The following is a 23,669-nucleotide window of genomic DNA, read 5'->3' on the forward strand; positions in this document are numbered from 1 at the left end:
GAAAAAGCATTGTTTTGCTGGTCTTGTTGTAGGTAAAGCATTAAAGCCGCTCTTTTTTTGTGTTAGATGTTCTGTGAGGAGGGTATTTGTTAGGTCCCGCTTGTGAGTGTTTCGCCGAGCTGACCTCCTCTAGTAACTGCTGATATCTAATTCTACGTGTCTTTTTTGCATGTCTGCCCTGTGTTTAATGAAGCTGCCCCTCAGTACACACTTATGTGCTTCCCATACTGTTGTATGTAGTAAATTTTCATTGTTGTTTAACTGAAAATATTCGGTCAGGGACTTATCAATCTCGATTCTAATTAGTGGGTCATTTAGAAGGGAGTCGTCTAGCCTCCATTGAAATGGGGCCGTTGGTGTTTCAGGCCAGTCCAGTTTACAAAATACCGGAGAATGGTCCGACCAAGTGATAGGTAAGATATCTATTGATCGTACAAATGAGAGGCTAAGGGGGTCAGACAAAAAGTAATCCAGACGGGAGTAAATTTGGTGAGGGTGGGAAAAAGTAAAATCCCTAGTCCCAGGATGGAAAGTACGCCATACATCGTGGACGGCAATGCTCCGAAGACTATTACCTATAATTTTTATATGCTTACCAGATTAGGGAGGAGGTGCCTCCCGACGTATCCATGACGGGGTCTACAGTCTAGTATAGTGTTTGCTATGCCCCTAATAAATGTGTGTTGCGCCTGATTAGGTACATATAAGTTAACTATGGTGATAGGTCTGCCGAACAGCAGGCCAATTATTATCAACTGCCTGCCCTCCTGATCTTTTTCAATTTGTAACAACTGGAACGGAATATTCTTATGTATGAGTATGCCTACTCCACACTTTTTTTGGGGCCCTGATGAGAAAAACATTGTAGTATAGGTTTGTGAATACCATTTGGGTTCTTTTCCCCTCTTAAAATGGGTTTCCTGTATTAATACAGGGGGGTCGAGCTAAAAACCTGCAGGGGAGGTAGAAAAAAGTAATCAGACTTGGTAGTAAACATCTCTTAGAGCAATCATACAGTTCAAAATAAACATTTGCATTTGTAAAAAGTACAAACATATACTAAGGGACGGTCCTTCCTATAATTAGGTTGCCTTCTTTATAATAAATCTTTGAACATTCTTCCCTAGGTAATAAGCAAGCGGCCATCTGGTACTTCTAGAATGTTACCTATTAATATCCAAGTTGTATATTGCCTGGTGGGGGGGGTATTTATTAACCACTCCTATATGTGTAAAAGGAAAATCAAAACCCCACGGCACTTGATGAGCATCTAACTAACCAGTGAGTTAATTGACGTATGCATTTCCTATGCTGCCGGCGACAACTCGCTGCTAGCGTGTAGTAAGTGAGTTCAGGGACAGCTGTGCCCGCCCAGAACAGTGTGTTCAGGGGTTAGCTGTACCTGTCGTATGTAACCTGTAGGACAAACTTGTTATGTGGCCTGAATAAACTGGCAAACCTAAACACAGCAGAGCCGCTGAAAGTACAGCAACAGGAATGGGGGAAACAGCCTAATAATAGTAACAACAAACATTTATGTAACATTTTTCAACTAATGTTGATACTCATCCGCCAGGGTATGATCGCCAAGCAGGAAAAGTGTCCCAATGATAGTCTCTAGTCTATGACTTTCAAGGTATACCAGGGCACCAAGCCACCTGTTTTATTTAGTCCTTCTGTTCCCTAGGACCAGAGTTCTCCATTGTGTTTCCACGACTGGGTTGAGGTGTAGGTTCAGGAACTTCCACTCCCAGCGATTCACAGAAGCTGGGGAGATCATCCATGTTGTGCAAAGTGATCGTTCGGCCGTTTTTCGGTACTATAATGCTCACAGGGAATCCCCACCTGTAAACTATTTGTTTGGACCTCAACACATCCGTAATAAATTTAAGGTCCCTGCGTTTCTGTAAGGAGGCAGGACTAATGTACGAAAAGATTGAGATGTTAATCCCTGCATGTGTAAGGTGGGCCTTTGCCCTGGCGTTACGCATTATTTCTTCCTTCTCGGCAAAGTTGAGGACCTTTGCTATTACCTGTATATCCCTTGGAGGTGCCTTACCCGTAGGCTTCGGCCTAAGGGCCCTGTGCGCTCTTTCCAGGATGACATCGGAGGAGGCAGGCGTGCCTTTTATAGTGCGAAAAAGATCCTGCAAATATCCGTTTAGTGCTGCTGGGCCTACTGATTCGGGCACCCCCCTAATCCTCAGATTATTCTGCCTATTGCGGTTATCCAAGTCCTCAACTTTTTCAGATAAGTGGTATATCAAGTCATCCTGTTGATTGACCTGTTAATGTCCTGTACATCATTATACAAGGTGCCGTGAGCCTCCTCCAAAGAGGTCATGCGCTTGGTAACTTTATTAATGTCCTTACGCAGCTCCCCAAAAAGATTTTTCACTTCTTTTTTTACTTCTTTAATATCCTCCTTAGAGGAGAGTGCACACAGGTCTTCTCTGGTGATATTAGAGTCCTGAGTCGTTTGGGCATCAGAAGAATGTGCAGAAGTAGCCTTATCAATATTGTCTGTTTGGTCCTCCAGGACAGCTTCCTGCACTTTAAGATAATGTGTCATAGTGGCAGATCTATTTATTTTATCTGATTTAGCAGGCTTTTTTAGGGGCATGGCTATGCACAGATAAGGATAGGGAAGCTGTGTTTCCAAGGGGTTACCGTGTTTGCTCTGTAGGGGTATCTCCCAAGTGCCTGTTATGAGGCCCAGTGTAAAAACCCTCAATCAGGCTAGGTCTTATAGTTTTAATGTTTGCAGAAGTTAGGTGATAGAAAAACTTCTACAGTATTGCACTTCAGTTAAGCACTAATAAATTGGTATACGGCCAGCCGGACTGCAGTATCAGGCTCTCTTTGCTATGCAGCAGTTGTATGGTATGAGTCTTAAAGCTATGCCTATAATAGTGCCCCTGAAGCGGTTAGGTAAAGGGTGTCAAAGCGGATCACACAGCAAAGCCTTGGCAATCAACTCACCCCTTTACAAGTCACTTTCAAGGTGCCAGGGAGTGCTTCAGAAGCGGCAATCCCACTACCGCATGGTGTAACAAGATGGCGTATGGGCTCTGTATTAATCCGCCACGTGTTCTAGCTCCTCTTGTCACTCACCGGGTTCCCCGCACACACCAGCAATCACCCGGTTAGGTTATAGAGGCTGACCGAAGGTAAGCGGTATTTTCTCTCTGGCAGCTTTATAATATTATATGGGTTTCACCTGGGTGACAAGTCAGTGCGGCTGCTGATCGGGCTCGGTATCAGTGTTGCGCCCAGTGAAGGGCCTCAGGCAGTAAGAACGCAGTGTTCCTCAGCCGGTATCCTCTGATGTGGGACTGCAGTGTTTCCAAGTCGGTCCTTATACATTCATGACTGGTTGTACAAGTTTATACTATATAAGTTATAGAATGAGTGCTCATATTATAAACCTGCAGGTTTTTCTAGCAACGGAGCCAATCTAGCATGCGACCATTTCCCTGCACGGTTAGGCTCTGCCCCCTATGTATCAATTTTTATTAAAAAAAATCACTATTTTCTGAACATACTCCCTCTGAGGCGATTGCTGTTTAGGAGTCTGTTGACAATGGTAAAGTTATGCCACAAATTTCTCCTATAGTGTCCCACAAAATTTTATGGCCCACATGCAATGCCCTGCGCTTCCTTTCACACTCCACTCGGAGTTACGATGCATTATATGTTTTTCCCACGAAGTAGAAAACATTACTAGAGGAATTCTTTTCAATGATTATTGATTGATTCAGTAGTTACTATTCTGAATGGTTCCTCCCGGTTTCTGAAGGAGGAAGACACTTAGGGATAATCTGAGGGAGAATTTTCAGACACAGATGGAATTGTTACTTTGGAGGTTTTAACTGTCCTGGGCGACTCCGCATAGTGCGTCCAGTAAAGACATTTCCGGTGTAACCTATACTAGCGCGTCCAGCAAATTATAAGGAGGGACACATTCCCTATATTTACAAAACTTTCCCATAGCCAACTCAGCTAAGGAGGCTGGGCAAATATTACTTAGGGGGGAGGAGTAGTTTCCAGATTAGATAAGAGAACTACTATACCCTTAGAGGATAGTTGGGTTTTTCAAAGGTCCTTTGGACAAAAAATGAGAAAAGGGATGTACACCAGGGCTTACAATGGCATCCAGCTGTGTACTTTGCTACCGTCTCTAGTGCGACGGCATATTGGTTTGTTGCGTTGTCTGATGCTACTCTGTCAGAAACTCCCCTGGAAAAAATCCAGGATAGGATAAAAGCTTTCAAATTGGCTAATTCCTTTATTTCAAATTCTTTCCTTCAAGTTATCAAACTGAGAGCATAGGTTTCAGGTTTCTCTGTTCCAGCTCACAGAGCCTTATGGTTAGAGCCTTGTTCTACGGATGTATGCTCTAAGTCTAAGCTTTTAGTGATTCCTTACAAGGGGAAGACCTTGTTGGGACCTGGCTTGACGGAAATTATTAAAAAAAAAAAAAAAAAAAATCCAATTAGCCTGCTGTTGAATCAAAGACAGCATGAAGGACATGCCCCCGATCTGGGATCGGATCTTGTATGAGGCAGACTTTCTGTCTTCGCTCAGGCTTGGGTTCGAGATGTTCAGGATCCCTGGGCAATAGAAAATAGTGTGATCACTTAAGAAGTTTGGAAAACAGCACACCAGTCTTTGTGGGGCACGGAATAAAAGGACCTGCCAAGTCCCAAAACACAATCCAAAGCACAAGGATATTCCAGCCTCCAAAATTTAAAAAAATAACCTTTTATTTCCACATGGGGTCCTCAGAAGAAAACCTACAATGTTTCAAGCCTATTAGAGGCTCTTAGTCATGTATAAGAGCCTCTAATAGACTTGAAACGTTGTATGCTTTCTTCTGAGGACCCCATGTGGAAATAAAAGTTCTTTTTAAATTTTGGAGGCTGGAATATCCTTGTGTTTTGAATAGAAAATAGTGTCCCAGGTATACAAATTAGAGTTCAAAAGTTTTCCTCCCAGAGGTAGTCTGCTTTTAAGATTATCTGCAGATCAGACAAAAGGAGAGGCGTTCTTACATTGCGTAGGAGACCTCTCAGACCTGGGAGTAATTGTTCCATTTCCAATACAGGTACAGGGTCTGGGTTTTTTATCCCAATCGGTTTGTGGTTCCAAAAAAGAGGGAACCTTCAAACCACTTTTTAGATCTCAAGAGTCTAAACAAATTTCTTAGTGTACCGTTCTTCAAGATGGAAACTATTCGTTCCATTCTTCCCTTGATCCAAGAGGGTCAATTTATGACAACAGTGGATTTAAAGAATGCGTACCTTCATGTGTCATTCCCAAGAATCGTTTCAAGTTCTAAGGTTTGCCTTTCTGGACCAACGATTACAGTTCGTGGCTCTTCCTTTCGGTCTTGCCACAGCTCTGAGTTTTCATAAAGGCTCTGGGATTGCTGTTGGCGGTGCTTCGGTTACGGGGCATTGCAGTGGCACCCTATCTGGGCGACATCCTAGTCCAGGCACCATCCTTACAGCAAGCAAGAATTCACACGGACATGGTGTTTTCCTTCCCGCGAAGGGGAACGTAAATTTGGAAAAGAGTTTTTGTCCCAAGCACAAGGGTAACTTTCTTGGGAACCATAATAGATTCCATGTCAATGAAGATTTTTCTGACAGAATGTCAGGAAATCAGAGATTATCTGTACTTGTCTAGTCATTAAGTCCACCCCTCGACCTTCAGTGCATGGATGTAATCGGGCTGATGGTGGTGGCAATGGAAATCATCCCGTTTGCTCGGTTCCATATCAGACCTCTGCCGTTAAGCATGCTCAGGCAATGGATCGGAGATTATACAGATTTGTCTTCTCGAATACTACTGGAGCAGGGGACAAGGGATTCTCTTAAATTATGGTGGTCTCTAGATCATCTCTCCAAGGGAACGTGCTTTTGCAGACCATCTTGGGTGATTGTGACAACAGACGCCAGCCTTCGAGGGTGGGAGGCAGTCTGGGGGTTTGGACTCAGCCAGAGTCTGTTCTTCCTATAAACATTCTGGAGCTGAGAGCGATCTACAATGTTTTTCTGTCCTCAATTAGCCTCTGTCCAGTTTCTCAGGTTCCAGTCGAACAAGATAACGTCAGTGACTTTCATCAATCATCAGGAAGAAACGAGGAGTTCCTTAGCGATGACAGAGTTATCCAAAATAATTCAGTGGGCGGAGGCCCATTCTTGCTGCCGTTTGGCGATCCACATCCAAGGGGTGGACAACTGGGAGGTGGATTTCCTGAGCAGGCAGACCTTTCGTCCGGGGGAGTGGGAACTCCATCCGGAAGTGATCATGCGATATGGTGTAAATATCTCTATTAGTGTGAATCTATGGGCTACTCATGTAGTAGAGTTAGGATTTCTAGAATTTTGTATTTTCTCCAAGAGGGTTTGGAGAAAGGTTTATCGTCGAGTTCCCTAAAGAGTCAATTCTCTGTCTTATCTATTTTGTTACACAAACGTCTGGCAGATGTCCCAGATGTACAATCATTTTGTCAGGCCTTGGTCAGGATCAGGCCTGCGTTCAATCCAGTTGCTCCTCCATGGAGTCTGAATTTAGTTCTCGGAGTTAAAGGGGCTCCGTTTGAGCCTATGCATTCGTTAGCTATTAAATTGTTATCTTTGAAGGTTTTATTTCTTTTTGATATTTCTCTGCTCGGAGAGTGTCAGCTCTCGGCATTACAGTATGAGTCTCCTTATCTTATTTTCCATTCAGATAAGGTAGTTTTTACGTACTAAATTAGGATTCCTTCCTAAGGTTGTTTCTGATTGGAACATTAATCAGGAGATTGTTGTTCTTTTCCTGTGTCCTAGTCCTTTTTCTCAGAAGGAAAGACTTCTGCTCAATTTGGACGTGGTCCGAGCTTTAAAAGTTTTACCTGCAGGCGACTAAGGACTGTCGTCAGTCTTTTTCTTTGTTTGTGGTTTCCTCATGAAAATGCAAGGGACAGAAAGCTACGGCTACTTCTTTCTTTTTGGCTGAAGAGTATCTTTTGTTTTGCATATGAGACTGTTGGACAGCAGCCTCCCAGGAGAGTTACGGCTCATTCCACGAGGGCTGCTGCTTCCTCATGGGCATTCAAAATGAAGCTTCTGTGGAACAGATTTGCAGGGCTGCAACTTGATCCTCTCTTCACGCTTTTTCAAAGTTCTACAATTTTGACACTTTTGCCTCGGCTGAGGCTGCTTTTGGGAGAAGGGTTCTTCAAGCAGTGGTGCCTTCCGTTTAGGTTCCCTGTCTTGTCCCTCCCTTATCTGTGTACTCTAGCTTGGGTATTGAATCCCATTAGTAATTAAGAAGATCCGTGGACTCATTTTGTCTTAAAAAAAGAAAAGAAAATTTATGCTTACCTGATAAATTTATTTATTTTTTGACACGATGAATCCACGGCCCGCCCTGTTCTTTTTGACAGGTTGTGGGTTATTGTAAACTTCATACACCTCTGCACCTTGGCTTTTCCTTTCTCTTCCTAACTTCGGTCGAATGACTGGAGTGGGAGGGAAGGGAGGAGCTATTTAACAGCTCTGCTGTGGTGCTCTTTGCCTCCTCCTGCTGACCAGGAGGTGAATATCCCATTAGTAATAAAGATGATCCGTGGACTCATTGTGTCAAAAAAGAAATACATTTATCAGGTAAGCATACATTTTCTTTTTTAGCACAAAACTGCTTGCTTTTTATTGTTCCTAAAATACATTCATATAACATACAAATTTCTTTGACGCCCCTTAGAAATTCTAATGCTAAAATACAATGTCCTGATGCGTTAGAGCATGTGATTGCATTAGTATCTTTTTGATAAAATATAAAACGGTACAAGATTATAATATAAAATGTTTAGTTATGTGTAGTTTCAAAAATTAGCAGTATGCTTTCATTATTTATTTTTGCTGTAATTAACTCTGAAATTGCTTGTTTTCTAAATTCCACTGAGTGTCTAAAGTATTGAGTGCCACCATGTTTTAACTTTTATCTATCCTTCCTGCTGAGGGGCAGATATAAAACAGGCAAAAAGAGACTGTCCAAACAAGGCTGTCTGTGACATGTTATTTTCTATTAAATTAGATGTATTGGAAACTATTCCTTCATGTCATAGCTGTTTCTGCTAATTAAAACATCAACTATTGTTCGCAAGGATACGCCCATTTATTTAGGCTGACACTACAGAAAGAGCAGACCAGCTTCTGTTATGTATTTTTGTACACACAGAGCCTAATAGGTATTGTAATGTTTATTAAAGCTGGGGGAGTTCAATGCATAAAACCAGCTATTTCAGATACAAAAATAGCTCTCTCTCTACCATCCCCTACTGGGTGGTTAATTTAAACTCTTATCTCCCGTTTACATAGCTTTTCTGCAGAGCATGCAAACATTCATATTTTCAAGAATAGGTGGTGGTTTCAACAAGCAAAATGGCTATTTCAAAATGCAGAATAAAAGTAAAGGAGCTATTTGTAAACCATTTAATACGCTCCTACCGGTAAATGGATAATTGTGAACACATTAAAGGAGAAAACATTGTACAGTACAATGTCCTTTCATTTCAATTAACTGTTCTTATCTAAAGTTAAAGCCACTTTCTAAGTAGGTAAAGGTTAGTGTGTGCTGTTGAATACATTAAAATCTACTTGGCAAGTGCCTGCATTCAAAATGCACTGAATTATTAGCTGTCAATTTAGCCTGTGATTATAATACGGCTATTTAATTTGCACAGCTGTTCTCTTCTGCCCAGAAAGTGGCAATCATTTTAAGAAAGCCGCAACTTCTCTTACCATGGCCTTGCGAGCAGTACTTGTCGGTTTGTCTTTGTTAATTTTAAAGGTTTGTGACATTATTAGAGTTTATCATTTTATTGACTTTACAAAGACCTATAAAAATAACCACTCATTGCCTGCCTTTGTTTTTTTTTGTGTGCCCCATTCCTTTCTACCTTTTTTATGCGCCTTCTATACATCCTTTTGTGCCTGGGTTTTCTTTTCAGAAAAGTATCCAGCAAGAAAACAGTGAAGCTGGAACACAGGCCCAGGTACAAACTGATGGCCAAGATTCTCCTCCTCCACCCGAGCCGTCTATTGGGGAAAACAAAATGACAGAAACAGAGAAAGTGAGTGAAACTTAATTTTTTTACTTTTTTTTTTTAAATAAACACTTGTTACTAGTTTTATACATGTCTAAATGGAACTTGTTTCCTTTTTGGATATGCGTGCTTCGGGGGAGGAAAAGGAGATAATCTCCATTATAGTGACTATATTCAATAGATCCCTTATAAATTCACTTGAAGAAGGAAATGATGTATAGTCACCATTATAGATTTTCATTAGAGTTGGGGCACACAACATCTCATCAGAAAATATATAAATATGTGTATATATATATATATATATATATATATATATATATATATATATATATATATATATATATATATATATATATATATATATATATATATATATATATATATATATATATATATGTGTGTGTGTATCTCTATCCACCCAGCTTTACAAATTGTTTTAATAATATTAACTTGTACGCCCTCACTAATTTAGAAGTTAGTTTAATTTTGAATTCACTGTATGACTTTATATGATCTGCACGCAGGGTGGTTCCAAATATATGCACTTTAAAATATAGTTTAAAGGGATACTATACCTAATTTTTTTTTTCATAACTTGAATAGAGCAATTTTAAGCAACTTTCCATTTTACTCCTATTAACATGTACCTTCCATGGTGGAGGTTTTCCCTGTACCAGACCGGGCTACAGACATTATTGCTTTGGAGTGGGAGAGACCTGGTATCCCTTTTTCTCCATCCCCAATTTTTAAGAAGATGTTTCCAATTGCTGACTCTATCAAGGAGTCTTAGCAGACGGTTCCCAAGGTGGAAGGGGCAATTTCCACTTTGGCTAAGAGAACCACTATTCCCATAGTGGATAGCTTTTCCTTTAAGGATCCTATGGATAAGAAGTTTGAGGGGTTGCTTAAAAAGATGTATGTACACCAGGGGTTACAATGGCAACCTGCGGTGTGTATTGCTACCGTCGGCAGCGTGGTGGCATACTGGTTTGATACGTTGTCTGATTCTACTCGAACAGACACTCCCCTTGAAGAGATCCAGGATAGGATCAAGGCCCTTAAGTTGGCAAATTCTTTTATTACGGATGCTTCCCTACAGGTTATTAAACTGGGAGCTAAGATTTTTGGTTTTGCCGTACTGACCTGCAGAGCCTTATAGTTGAAATCCTGGTCTGTGAATGTGTCATCTAAGTCTAAGCTTTTGGCGATGCCCTACAAGGGTAAGACATTGTTTGGGCCGGGCTTGGCTGAAATTATTTCCGTCATTACGGGAGTAAAGGATCATTTCCTCCCTCAGGATAAGAGGAATAAGCAGAAGGGACGTCAGAGTAATTTTCGTTCTTTTCAAAACTTCAAAGGTAAGCCTTTCTCTCCCAAGCAAGATCAGTCCAAACATTCCTGGAGGACCAACCAGTCTTGGAACAAGGGGAAGCAATCTAAGAAGCCCGTTAATGACTCAGTCAGCATGAAGGGTCTGCCCCCAATCCGGGACCGTATCTTGTGTAGACTTTTCTTCTTCGCTCAGGCCTGGGTTCGGGTTGTTCCGGATCCTTGGGCAGGGCAGTGTGTCCCAGGGATACAAACCAGAGTTCAAGACGCTTCCTCCAAGGGGCTGTTTCTGCTCTCAAGATTATCTATAGACCAGATAAGAGAGGTGTTCTTGCACTGTGTCCGGGACCTTTCCGACCTGGGAGTGATAGTTCCTGTTCCAATACAGGAACAAGGTCTGGGATTTTACTCCAATCTGTTTGTGGTTCCTAAAAAAGAGGTAACTTTCAGACCAATTTTAGACCTCAGAAGTTCCTCAGAGTACCGTCCTTCAAGATGGAAACCTATTTGTTCCATTCTTCCCTTGGTTCAAGAGGGTCAATTCATGACAACAGTATTCACAGGGATTATCACAAGTTTCTGAGGTTCGCCTTTCTAGACGAGCACTTCCAGTTTGTGGCTCTTCCATTCGGTCTTGCCACAGCTCCCAGAATTTTTTCAAAGGTCATGGGCTCCTTGCTGGCGGTGCTCTGGTTGCGGGGTATTGCAGTGGCGCCTTATCTGGACAACATTCTGGTTAAGGCTCCATCCTTTCAACAAGCGAACTCCCACACGGAGATGTTATCTTTTCTGCTTTCTCACGGATGGAAGGTGAACTTGGGAAAGAGTTCCTTGATTCCAGCTACAAGGGTTGTGTTCTTGGGAACAATAATAGATTCCTTATCAATGAAAATATTTCTGACAGAGGTCAGAAAATCAAAGATCTTAGACTCTTGTCTGGCCCTTCAGTTCTCCTCGGCCGTCAGTGGCTCAATGACAGACCTTTCACCCGGGGGAGTGGGAACTTCATCCGGAGGTGTTTGCCAACTTGATTCTCAAATGGGGACAGCCGGAGCTGGATCTCATGGCATCTCAACAGAATGCCAAGCTCCCGAGGTACGGGTCGAGGTCAAGGGATCCTCAGGCTGTACTGATAGATGCTCTGGCGGTGTCAGGGTGCCAGGAATCAGAAACAAGGAAAACAGCAGAGTCAGGAACAAGCCAGGGATCAGGAACCAGGAAGGACGTCAGGCAGCTAAGTCATACACAGGAACTCTCACAAACAGGTCTGAGACAACGCAAAGGCAAAGCATACTGAACAGAGGCCCTTTAAATAATAAGTGATGACATCACAATTCTGCATCCTGTCTCACACGGATGATGCACACCAGTCTGGCCATAAAAGGAAGTGTGGGAAATGAGCAGCATCTCCCACAATGCACCATAGTCGGCAAGAGAGGTGAGTAAAATGGCTGCCAGCAGCACATGGCGAACAAAACAGGAAAAAAACCCTGACAGTACCCTCCCCGCGGGAGGACAAAAGGCTTATTGGGGAAACGGGCATGGAAGGCACGGAGGAGGGCGGGAGCATGAACATCAGAAGAGGGAACCCAAGAACGCTGCTCTGAACTGTAGCCCCTCCAGTGAACCAAATACTGTACACGGCCCCTGAACATAAGAGTCAATAATGCTGCTGACCTCATACTCCTCATGGTTGTCAACAAAGATAGGATGGGGACGAGGCAACACAGTGGAAAACAGATTACAAACCAATGGTTTCAAGAGGGAGACATGAAAAACATTGGAGATGCGCATAGCAGGAGGAAGGTCAAGATCATAGGCTACAGGATTAACCCGTCGGAGTATTCGAAAAGGACCAACATTATGGGGAGCCAATTTATTGAAAGGCACAAGAAGGTTCAATTTGCGGGAGGACAGCCAATCTCTCTCACCAACCTGGTAGGAAGGTGTGGGCAGACGCCTACGATCAGCCTGGAACTTTTGGCGCTGCATAGAACGATGAAGGCAATCCTGAATCTGCACCCACGTGGAACAGAGTTGCCGGAGATGCTCCCCCAAAGCAGGAATACCCTGAGACATGAATGAATCGGGACACAAGGATGGTTGAAACCCATAATTCGCCATGAACGGGGATAACTTGGAGGAAGCATTAGTAGCACTATTACGAGCAAGCTCTGCCCAAGGTAACAGTTCAGACCAATTATTGTGGTGATCTGAGACATAGCAATGGAGGAACTGTTCCAGAGTTTGATTAGACCGTTCCGCAGCCCCATTGGATTGAGGGTGATATGCCGAGAAGGAAAGTTGGATCCCCATTTGAGCACAAAAGGAACACCAAAATCTGGAGACAAACTGGCTACCCCGGTCCGACACTAACCCATGTAAACGGAAGACCTCCCGGGCAAAAAATTGAAGCAAGCTCCTGAGATGGTAGGCAGCTTAATCAAGGGAATGCAATGTGACATTTTAGAAAAACAGTCAACCACCATTAGGATAACAGTATTGCCATTGGAAACGGGGATCTCGACAATGAAGTCCATGGAAAGATGTGTCCAAGAACGCTCACCATTAGCAATAGGTTGAAGAAGACCCACAGGAAGACGTCAAGGAGTCTTATTCTGTGCACAAACTGAGCAGACTCCTCCTTGGACAAAGGTGAAAATTGTCGAGAGATTGCATCAGCCCTAACATTCTTACTACCAGGCAGGTAGGAGACCACATAATTAAACCGAGACAAAAATAGCGCCCATCTGGCCTGTCGGGGCGACAAACGTTTTGCTTCAGATAAGTTAAATTTTTGTGGTCAGTAAGAATGAGCACTGGCACGCTAATACCCTCGAGAAGATGCCTCCATTCCTTAAGTGCCAAAATTATGGCCAGTAATTCCCTGTCGCCAATTTCATAATTGCACTCCGCTGGAGAAACCACATGGATGCAAGGAACCGTCAGGTTTAGGACGTTGAGACAAGAGGGCACCTACTCCAGTCTCAGGCACATCGACCTCAAGAACGAAAGGCAGGACAGGGTTAGGATGAGTCCGAACTGGAGTGGCAGCAAAGGCAGTCTTAAGACTATCAAAGGCCTTAATGGCAGTAGGTGACCAATGGAGTGGATCATTCTCTTTACGGGTCATGTCTGTGATGGGTTTGACCAAGGAAGAAAAGTTTTTAATAAACTTTCTATAGTAATTGGCGAACCCCAAAAAACGTTGAATAGACCGAAGACAAACTGGGCGAGGCCACTGCAGAACTGCAAATAACTTGTCATGATCCATGGAGAACCCTGCAACGGAGATAACATAACCTAGGAAGGTTACTTGAGTCTGATGGAACTCACATTTCTCGAGTTTACAAAACAGGCCTTTCTCACGTAGTCTCTGAAGAACCCGTGTAACATCAGAACGATGAGCCTCAAGTGTGGGTGAGTGTATGAGGATGTCGTCTAAGTACACCACAACACACAGTTGCAACATATCTCGTAGGACATCATTAATTCCTGAAAAACAGCAGGAGCATTACATAGGCCAAAGGGCATTACAAGATACTCATAATGCCCGCTCCTGGTGTTAAATGCTGTTTTCCATTCGTGGCCTTTCTTGATCCTAACGAGATTGTACGCTCCTCTCAAATCAAGTTCAGTAAAGACCGTAGCTCCCTTGAGGCGGTCAAAGAATTCCGTAATAAGCGGAATAGGTTAAGCATTCTTAATGGTAAGACGATTATGACCCCTATAATCGATGCATGGTCTTAACTTGCCACCCTTTTTCTTCACAAAGAAGAAGCCAGCTCCTGCAGGAGAGCAGGATTTGCGGACGATTCCCTGCGACAGAGCATCGGCAACATACTCCTCCATAGCACAATTCTCTGCAACAGACAGAGGGTACACCCGGCCCCGAGGAGGAATGGCTCCGGGTTGCAGGTCTATGGCACAATCGTAAGACCGGTGAGGAGGCAACATACTAGCACGCACCTTGTCAAAAACGTCTAGGATCTCTCTGTACTCCTCTGGCAATTGAGATACCGAAGAAGTGCACAAGATTTTAACTGGTTTCCGAAGACAAGTGTAAATACAATGTGGGGATCACAACAAAATTTCGGACCTGCACCAGTCAAGACTGGGATTGTGCTTTTGGAGACGGGGATAACCCAGAACAACCGGAAAATGCGGAGAGTTTATCACCTGGAACTGGAGGGTTTCAAAATGGGGAGCCCCAACAGCCATGGATAACGGAGCAGTTTCGTGAGTAACGAGTGCGGGCTGAAGGGGCCTGCCATCAATGGTCTCAATAGCAAGTGGAACGGACCGAGGCAAAACAGGAATGGAGTGCTTTAATACAAAAGCACTGTCTATGAAATAGCCCGCAGCCCCGGAGTCAACAAGAGCCTGAGTGACTATGGAGGAGTCCACCCAGTAAAGGACAACCGTGACCAAAGGTTTCTCCTTAAGCGGTTTCCGGGGACGAGGATAAACCCCCCAAGATCTGCCCCCGACAGGACCTTAGGTGTGAGCGTTTCCTGGCCGTTTAGGATAAGATTTCAAAAGGTGGCCCTGTAACCCACAATAGAGGCAGAGCCCCTCCCTCCTGCTAATGGCCCTCTCCGCCGTGGAGAGACGTGTGAATCCCAGCTGCATTGGCTCAGCTGTACCTGAACCAACATGTAGGAGGCAACGGAACAGGAGGCTTCCGCAAGCGCTCCTTGAAAGAGGGCCTCTCTCTGAGTCTGATGTCAATTAGGATAAAAAAAGACACCAATGCCTCGATCCTTTGGTAAATCTCTGGCAGCAACTTAGTCTTTAATCGCATCAGAGAGCCCATGAAAGAAGGCGGCAACAAGGGCTTCATTGTTCATACCTACCTCTGCGTCAAGCGTACGGAACTCAATAGCATACTGAGCAATAGATCTTGTACCTTGCTGAATGGACATGAGTCGTTTAGCAGCAGAGGAGGAGCGAGCCAGAACATCAAATACCCTTCGAAAGGAGGCCACAAATTCAGGATAATTTGAAATCACAGGTTTATTAGTCTCCCACAAGGGATTAGCCCAGGCAAGAGCTGTGTCAGAGAGTAACAAGATGAGAAATCCCACTTTAGCTCTGTCAGAGGGAAACGCCTGAGGTAACATCTCAAAGTAAATGCCCACCTGGTTCAAAAACCCTCTGCACTGAATAGGATCGCCTCCATATCGCTGAGGTAGAGGTGCAGAACCGGACATGCTCCTGGTAGGACTAGGTGCAACAGCGGAAACAGGAGCAGCCATAACTTGCGGGACACTTTGGTCCAAATGTGCAGTGCGAGTCAGCAGGGTTTGCAGGGCTAGTGCAAATTGATCCAAGCGGTGATCCTGTTTATCCATCCTGGAATTGATGGCAGGTAAAGGTGGATTATTAGCACCATCAGGATTCATGGCCTTTGCGTAATGTCAGGGTGCCAGGAATCAGAAACAAGGAAAACAGCAGAGTCAGGAACAAGCCAGGGATCAGGAACCAGGAAAGAACATCAGGCAGCCAGGTAATACACAGGAACTATCACAAACAGGTCTGAGGCAAACCAAAGGCAAAGCATACTGAACAGAAGCCCTTTAAATAATAAGTGATGACATCACAATTCTGAGACTGCATCCTTTCTCACACCGATGATGCACACCAGTCTGGCCATAAAAGGAAGTGCAGGAAATGAGCAGCATCCCCCACAATGCACCATAGTCGACAAGAGAGGTGAGTAAAATGGCTGCCAGCAGCACATGGCGAACAAAACTGGGAAAAAACCCTGACAGGCGGTTCCTTGGAATTTAAGTCTAGCATACCTATTTCTTCCATTTGCTCTCCTTCCACAGGTTATTGTCAAATAATACAGGAGAAGGTGTCAGTGATCCTCATTGCCCTGCGTGGCCTCGCAGGATTTGGTATGCAGGCCTAGTGGAGATGTCTTCCCTTCTACTTCAAGGGCCCTTCCTTCATCCAAATCTTGTTTCTCTAAAGCTGACTGCTTGGAGATTGAACGCTTAATTCTATCTAAGCACGTTTTTTTGGAGTTTGTTATTGAGACCTTGATTCAGGCTCGTAAGCCTGTAACCAGGAAGATTTACCATAAGATATGGTGTAAATATCTGTATTGGTGTGAATACAGAAGCTACTCTTGGAGTAGAGTTCGGATTCCTAGAATTTTGTCTTTTCTCCAAGAAAGTCTGGAGAAGGGCTTATCTGCAAGTACTTTGATAAACGTCTGGCAGATGTACCAGACGTGCAATCTTTCTGTCAGGCCTTGGTCAGAATCAGGCCTGTGTTCAAACCTGTAACTCCTCCCTGGAGTCTTAACCTTGTTCTTAAAGTTCTTCAGCAGGCTCCGTTTGAGCCTATGCACTCTTTCTTGTTGCAATTTCTTCTGCTCGTAGAGTCTCTGAGCTCTCTGTGTTGCAGTGTGAATCCCCTTACCTTATTTTTCATTTGGATAAGGTAGTTCTGCGTACTAAGTTAGGGTTCCTCCCTAGAGTGGTTTTGGATAGGAACATTAATCAAGAAATCGTTGTTCCTTCTTTGTGTCCTTACCCTTCTTCTCATAAAGAGCCTCTGCTGCACAACCTAGATGTGGTGCATGCGTTGAAACACTATTTGCAGGCGACTAAGGATTTCCACCAGTCTTCTGCTTTGTTTGTTGTTTTCTCTGGGAAACGCAAGGGTCAGAAAGCTACGGCTACTTCTTTCTTTGTGGCTGAAGAGTATAATTTGCTTGGCTTATGAAACTGCTGGACAGCAGCCTCCTGAGAGAGTCACAGCTTATTCCGCGAGGATTGTTTCTTCTTCCTAGGCATTCAAAAATGAAACTTCTGTGTAACAGATTTGCAAGGCTGCAACTTGGTCCTCTCTACACACTTTTTCAAAATTCTATACATTTGATACTTTTGCCTCAGCTGAGGCTTCTTTTGGGTGATAGGTTCTTCAAGCAGTGGTGCCTTCTGTTTAGGTTCCCTTTCTTGTCCCTCCCTTATCTGTGTCCTCTAGCTTGGGTATTGATTCCCAATAGTAATTAGAGATGATCCGAGGACTCATCGTGTCATTAGTAAGAAAACAAAATGTATGCTTACCTGATAAATTTCTTTCTTTCTTGACACGGTCCACGTCCCGCCCTGTTTATTTAGACAGGTTTTTGTGTTGTAAACCTCAGGCACCTCTGCACCTTGTTACTTTCTCTCTTTTTCCTTCGGTCGAATGACTGGGGTTGGAGGGAAGGGAGGTGACATTTAACAGCTTTGCTGTGGTGCTCTTTGCCTCCTCCTGCTGGCCAGGAGTGATATTCCCAATAGTAATTAGAGATGATCCATGGACTCACTATGTCAAGAAAGAAATAAATTTACCAGGTAAGCATATATTTGTTTTTCTGTAGTGTAACTCCCCCCCCTTCAATACCCTACCCCCTCCCAGATCTCTATCCAAACTTTTTTTCCCCCTTGGATATAATGTTGGTGTCCGTGCACTCCTGGGACCCGTGGCTCTATCTCTGCATCGGATGCCTCAATATTGAGGCATCACTGCAATAACCTGAAAGCGTCTGGAAGCGATCACTATCGCTTCCAGCGCTTGGAAACCCTGAGGTCATGCAGGGTACGTCCTTGGTCATTAAGTGACAGTTTTTGTAGGGCGTACCCTGTATGTACTTGGTCCTTCAAGGGACAGTATAAACTCATTTTCATATAACTGCATGTAATAGACACTACTATAAAGAATAAGATGCACAGATACTGGTATAAAACTGTTTAAAAACTTACTTAGAAGCTCTCAGTTTAGCTCTGTTGAAAAGGTAGCTGGAAAGCCCACTGCAAGTGGCAAAATAAGACACTCCCCCCTCCCCCTTCTTTTGCATATGAAAAGACCCTTTACACAAACAGGAGCAAGCTGGAGTGGGTATCTGACGGTATTCTCATAAAACTTTGTTAATAACTATTTAATAGCTACCTAGTTAAAATATCTACAAAATTACCTGTAAAATAAATCCTAACCTAAGTTACAAATACCTAACACTACTCTATCATTAAATAAATTACCTACAATTACCTAAAATAAAATACAATAAAATAAACTATTCTATAATACTAAAAAACCCACTAAATTACAAAAAAGAAAAAAGAATTACAAGCATTTTAAAGGATTCCAAAACTTAAGTTTTTTGTCCATAACCTGACCATCAATTTCAAATCACTAACGTGTATATTTCATCACTTACCTACTTTTACAGTCCAACAATCTTTTTGAACACTATAAAATTAAAATGTATTTTTCTAAGATGACATCATTACAGCCAACCCTCTAATATGGGCCGTGCACACCAAACTTCAATTTCCAATCGTATTGCAATTTTGTGCATATCATTAAGTGACAATGTCGTCACCCGGCGCATGCGCTTTACGATCCGTTGACCCGCGCATGTGCATATCTGATCCATGATACCACACTTACCCATACAGTGGTATTGTAAATAAGCATATGCTCTGCTCTTACAAACTCTATTCATCAAATTCAGCATAAAGTGAAATAAAATTAATATGTGTTTTATTCATAAGTTTGTCCGTTTTTATACACATATAGAATTAATGCTCGTTATTGTTAGGGAGATTCTCGCAGCAATCCTCACTTACCTGCTCTATTCAGTGTATTGAGCATACAGTTAAATAAAATTAATATGGGTTTCATTGATAATTTTGTCCGTTTTTCTATACATATAGAATTAATGCTCGTTATTACTAGGGAGATTCTCGCAGCGATCCACACTTACCTGCTCTATTCAGCAGCTCTGTCTGATATCAACACAGCAGGTCTGCTGGTTTGCTGTGAGTTACGTCAAGAATGACGTGAACGGTATATCGCGCATGCGCATATCATCAAACCGACGCCATTTTCATAACCTGGGTTATCTTTCAGAATTGGATGATGGTAATGAATCGCCGTCGGTGGGTTTGGAAAACCTTGTATTTTCGCAATCGGATTGCTAAGAAAGGGTAAATGCAAATTACAAAAATATAGAAAATATATCGATATTTCAATTTAAGATGACTTTTTTTTCTGGGTTTAGTGTCCCTTTAAACTAATTACACCTAATCTAAGCCCCCTAATAAAATAAAGCCCCCCAAAATAAAAATTCCCTACCCTATTCTAAAATACAAAAGTAATCAGGTCTTTTACCTGAAAATAAGAATACAATACCCCCCAACATTACAACCCGCCACCCACATACCCCTACTCTAACCCACCCAATCCCCTCTTAAATTAACCTATCGCTAACCCCCTGAAGATCATCGTAACTTGAGTCGTCTTCACTCAGCCGAGCCGAATTCTTCATCCAAAGTGCGCAGAGGAGGTCCTTTATCCAGTAGAAGTCTTCATCCAAGCAGGGCAAGAAGAGGTCCTCCATCCGGTAAAAGTGTTCATCCAGGCGGCGTCTTCAATCTTCATCCATCCGGAGCGGAGCCATCTTCAACAGAGCTGACGCGGAGCCATCCCCTTCAACCGACGGACTAACGCCGAATGAAGGTTCCTTTAAGGGACGTCATCCAAGATAGCGTCCCTTCAATTCCGATTGTCTGATAGAATTCTATCAGCCAATCGGAATGAAGAATAAAAGAGCTGATTACTTTGGGGCAATGCCCCGCAAAAGGCCCTTTTAAGGGCTGGTAAAAGAGCTGATTAATTTTGTATTTTAGAATAGGGTAGGGGATTTTTTATTTTATTAGTTGTCTTAGATTAGGTGTAATTAGTTTAAAATGCTAGTAATTCTTTTTTGTAATTTAGTGGGGTTTTTTTTTTTTTTTTTTGTAATATAGAATAGTTTATTTTATTGTATTTTATTTTAGGTAATTATAGGTAATTTATTTAATTTAATGATAGTGTAGTGTTAGGTGTATTTGTAACTTAGGTTAGGATTTATTTTACAGGTAATTGTGTAGTTATTTTAACTAGGTAGCTATTAAATAGTTATTAACTATTTAATAGCTATTGTACCTAGTTAAAATAAATACAAAGTTGCCTGTAAAATAAATATAAATCCTAAAATAGCTACAATGTAATTATTAGTTATATTGTAGCTATATTGGGGTTTATTTGATGGTAAGTAGTTTTAAATAGGATTAATTTAGTTAATTTTAGGAATATGATTTCGTTTAATTTAAATTATATTTATGTTAGGGGAGTGTTAGAGTTAGGTTTAGGGGTTAATAACTTTATTATAGTAGTGGCGACGGTGCGGGCGGGAGATTAGTGGTTAATAATTGTAGGTAGGTGGCGGCAATGTTAGGGAGGGCAGATTAGGGGTTAATAAAGTGTATTCTAGTGTTTGCGAGGCGGGAGTGCGGCGGTTTAGGGGTTAATACATTTATTATAGTGTCGGCAGATCAGGGGTTAATAAGTGTAGTTAGGTAGCGGCGACGTGGGGGGGGGGCAGATTAGGGGTTAATAAATATAATATAGGGGTCGGCAATGTTAGGGGCAGCAGATTAGGGGTTCATAGGTATGATGTAGGTGGCGACGGTGTCCGGTCGGCAGATTAGGTGTTAAAATTATTTATTAGTGTGGCAGCAATGTGGGGGGGGGGGGGCCTCGGTTTAGGGGTACATAGGTAGTTTATGGGTGTTAGTGTACTTTAGAGCACAGTAGTTAAGATCTTTATATTCTGGCATTAGCCCATAAAGCTCTTAACTACTGACTTTTTTTGGCGGTAGGAGTCTTGTCGGTCGAGGGTCTACCGCTCACTTTTCCAAAGACTCCTAATACCGGCATTAGGCGGATCCCATTGAAAAGATAGGATACGCAATTGGTGTAAGAAGATCTGCGGTAGCCTGGAATCGCGGTAGGGAAGTGAGCGTTAGACCCTTTCCTTGCTGACTCTTAATACCAGCGGGCGGTAAAAAGCAGCGTTAGGACCCCTTAACGCTGCTTTTGACGGCTAACGCCAAACTCTAAATCTAGGTGAAAGATTTTGAGCTTTTATAAATAGATCATCTTCAAAACATTTATGCAAAGACAAAATGAGTGTATGTCCCTTTAAGGGGTTTAAGGGACAGTCAAATCCAAAATAAACTTTCATGATTCAAATAGGGCATGTCATTTTAAACAACTTTCCAATTTACTTTTAGCACCAATTTTGCTTTGTTCTCTTGGTATTCTTAGTTGAAAGCTAAACCTAGGTAAGCTCTTAGGCTAATTTTTTAGACCTTGAAGGCCGCTTATTACCTAAATTAATTTTGGCAGTTTTTCACCACTAGAGGGCATTAGTTCATGTGTGCCATATAGATAAAGTGCTTACACATGTGAAGTTACCCAGGAGTCGGTACTAATTGGCTAAAATGCAAGTCTGTCAAAAAAAATTAAATAGGGGCAGTCTGTGTATGTATACAGGGAGTGCAGAATTATTAGGCAAATGAGTATTTTGACCACATCATCCTCTTTATGCATGTTGTCTTACTCCAAGCTGTATAGGCTTGAAAGCCTACTACCAATTAAGCATATTAGGTGATGTGTATCTCTGTAATGAGAAGGGGTGTGGTCTAATGACATCAACACCCTATATCAGGTGTGCATAATTATTAGGCAACTTCCTTTCCTTTGGCAAAATGGGTCAAAAGAAGGACTTGACAGGCTCAGAAAAGTCAAAAATAGTGAGATATCTTGCAGAGGGATGCAGCACTCTTAAAATTGCAAAGCTTCTGAAGCGTGATCATCGAACAATCAAGCGTTTCATTCAAAATAGTCAACAGGGTCGCAAGAATCGTGTGGAAAAACCAAGGCGCAAAATAACTGCCCATGAACTGAGAAAAGTCAAGCGTGCAGCTGCCAAGATGCCACTTGCCACCAGTTTGGCCATATTTCAGAGCTGCAACATCACTGGAGTGCCCAAAAGCACAAGGTGTGCAATACTCAGAGACATGGCCAAGGTAAGAAAGGCTGAAAGACGACCACCACTGAACAAGACACACAAGCTGAAACGTCAAGACTGGGCCAAGAAATATCTCAAGACTGATTTTTCTAAGGTTTTATGGACTGATGAAATGAGAGTGAGTCTTGATGGGCCAGATGGATGGGCCCGTGGCTGGATTGGTAAAGGGCAGAGAGCTCCAGTCCGACTCAGACGCCAGCAAGATGGAGGTGGAGTACTGGTTTGGGCTGGTATCATCAAAGATGAGCTTGTGGGGCCTTTTCGGGTTGAGGATGGAGTCAAGCTCAACTCCCAGTCCTACTGCCAGTTTCTGGAAGACACCTTCTTCAAGCAGTGGTACAGGAAGAAGTCTGCATCCTTCAAGAAAAACATGATTTTCATGCAGGACAATGCTCCATCACACGCGTCCAAGTACTCCACAGTGTGGCTGGCAAGAAAGGGTATAAAAGAAGAAAATCTAATGACATGGCCTCCTTGTTCACCTGATCTGAACCCCATTGAGAACCTGTGGTCCATCATCAAATGTGAGATTTACAAGGAGGGAAAACAGTAGACCTCTCTGAACAGTGTCTGGGAGGCTGTGGTTGCTGCTGCACGCAATGTTGATGGTGAACAGATCAAAACACTGACAGAATCCATGGATGGCAGGCTTTTGAGTGTCCTTGCAAAGAAAGGTGGCTATATTGGTCACTGATTTGTTTTGTTTTTGAATGTCAGAAATGTATATTTGTGAATGTTGAGATGTTATATTGGTTTCACTGGTAAAAATAAATAATTAAAATGGGTATATATTTGTTTTTTGTTAAGTTGCCTAATAATTATGCACAGTAATAGTCACCTGCACACACAGATATCCCCCTAAAATAGCTATAACTAAAAACAAACTAAAAACTACTTCCAAAATGTATGTGTGTATATATGTGTGTATATATATATATATATATATATATATATATATATATATATATATATATATATATATATATATATATATATATATATATATATATATATATATATATATGTATGTATATATCTATATAGATATATACACATATATACATATATATATAATATATATATCTATATATGTATATATCTATAATGTGTGTGTGTATATATATATATATATATGTATATATGTATATATCTATATAGATATATACACATATATACATATATATATATATCTATATATGTATGTATATATATATATATGTGTGTGTGTGTGTGTGTATATATATATATATATATATATATGTGTGTATATGTATGTATATATATGTATGTATATATATATATGTGTGTATATATATATTT

At 42.1% G+C, this 23,669-nt stretch overlaps 1 protein-coding gene across 1 annotated transcript in view; it reads left to right on the forward strand.

Annotated features, from left to right (window-relative positions):
• HSPH1 (heat shock protein family H (Hsp110) member 1) overlaps positions 1-23,669 on the forward strand; it is a 116,593-nt gene that overhangs the window by 44,264 nt on the left and 48,660 nt on the right. Inside the window, exon 12 of the mRNA XM_053708468.1 lies at positions 9,002-9,124. Within this exon, the coding sequence (XP_053564443.1) occupies positions 9,002-9,124 (123 nt within the window). The remainder of the gene's footprint in view (positions 1-9,001; positions 9,125-23,669) is intronic.

This window comes from Bombina bombina, chromosome 3 (genome assembly GCF_027579735.1).
Source record: "Bombina bombina isolate aBomBom1 chromosome 3, aBomBom1.pri, whole genome shotgun sequence".
Lineage (NCBI taxonomy): Eukaryota > Metazoa > Chordata > Amphibia > Anura > Bombinatoridae > Bombina > Bombina bombina.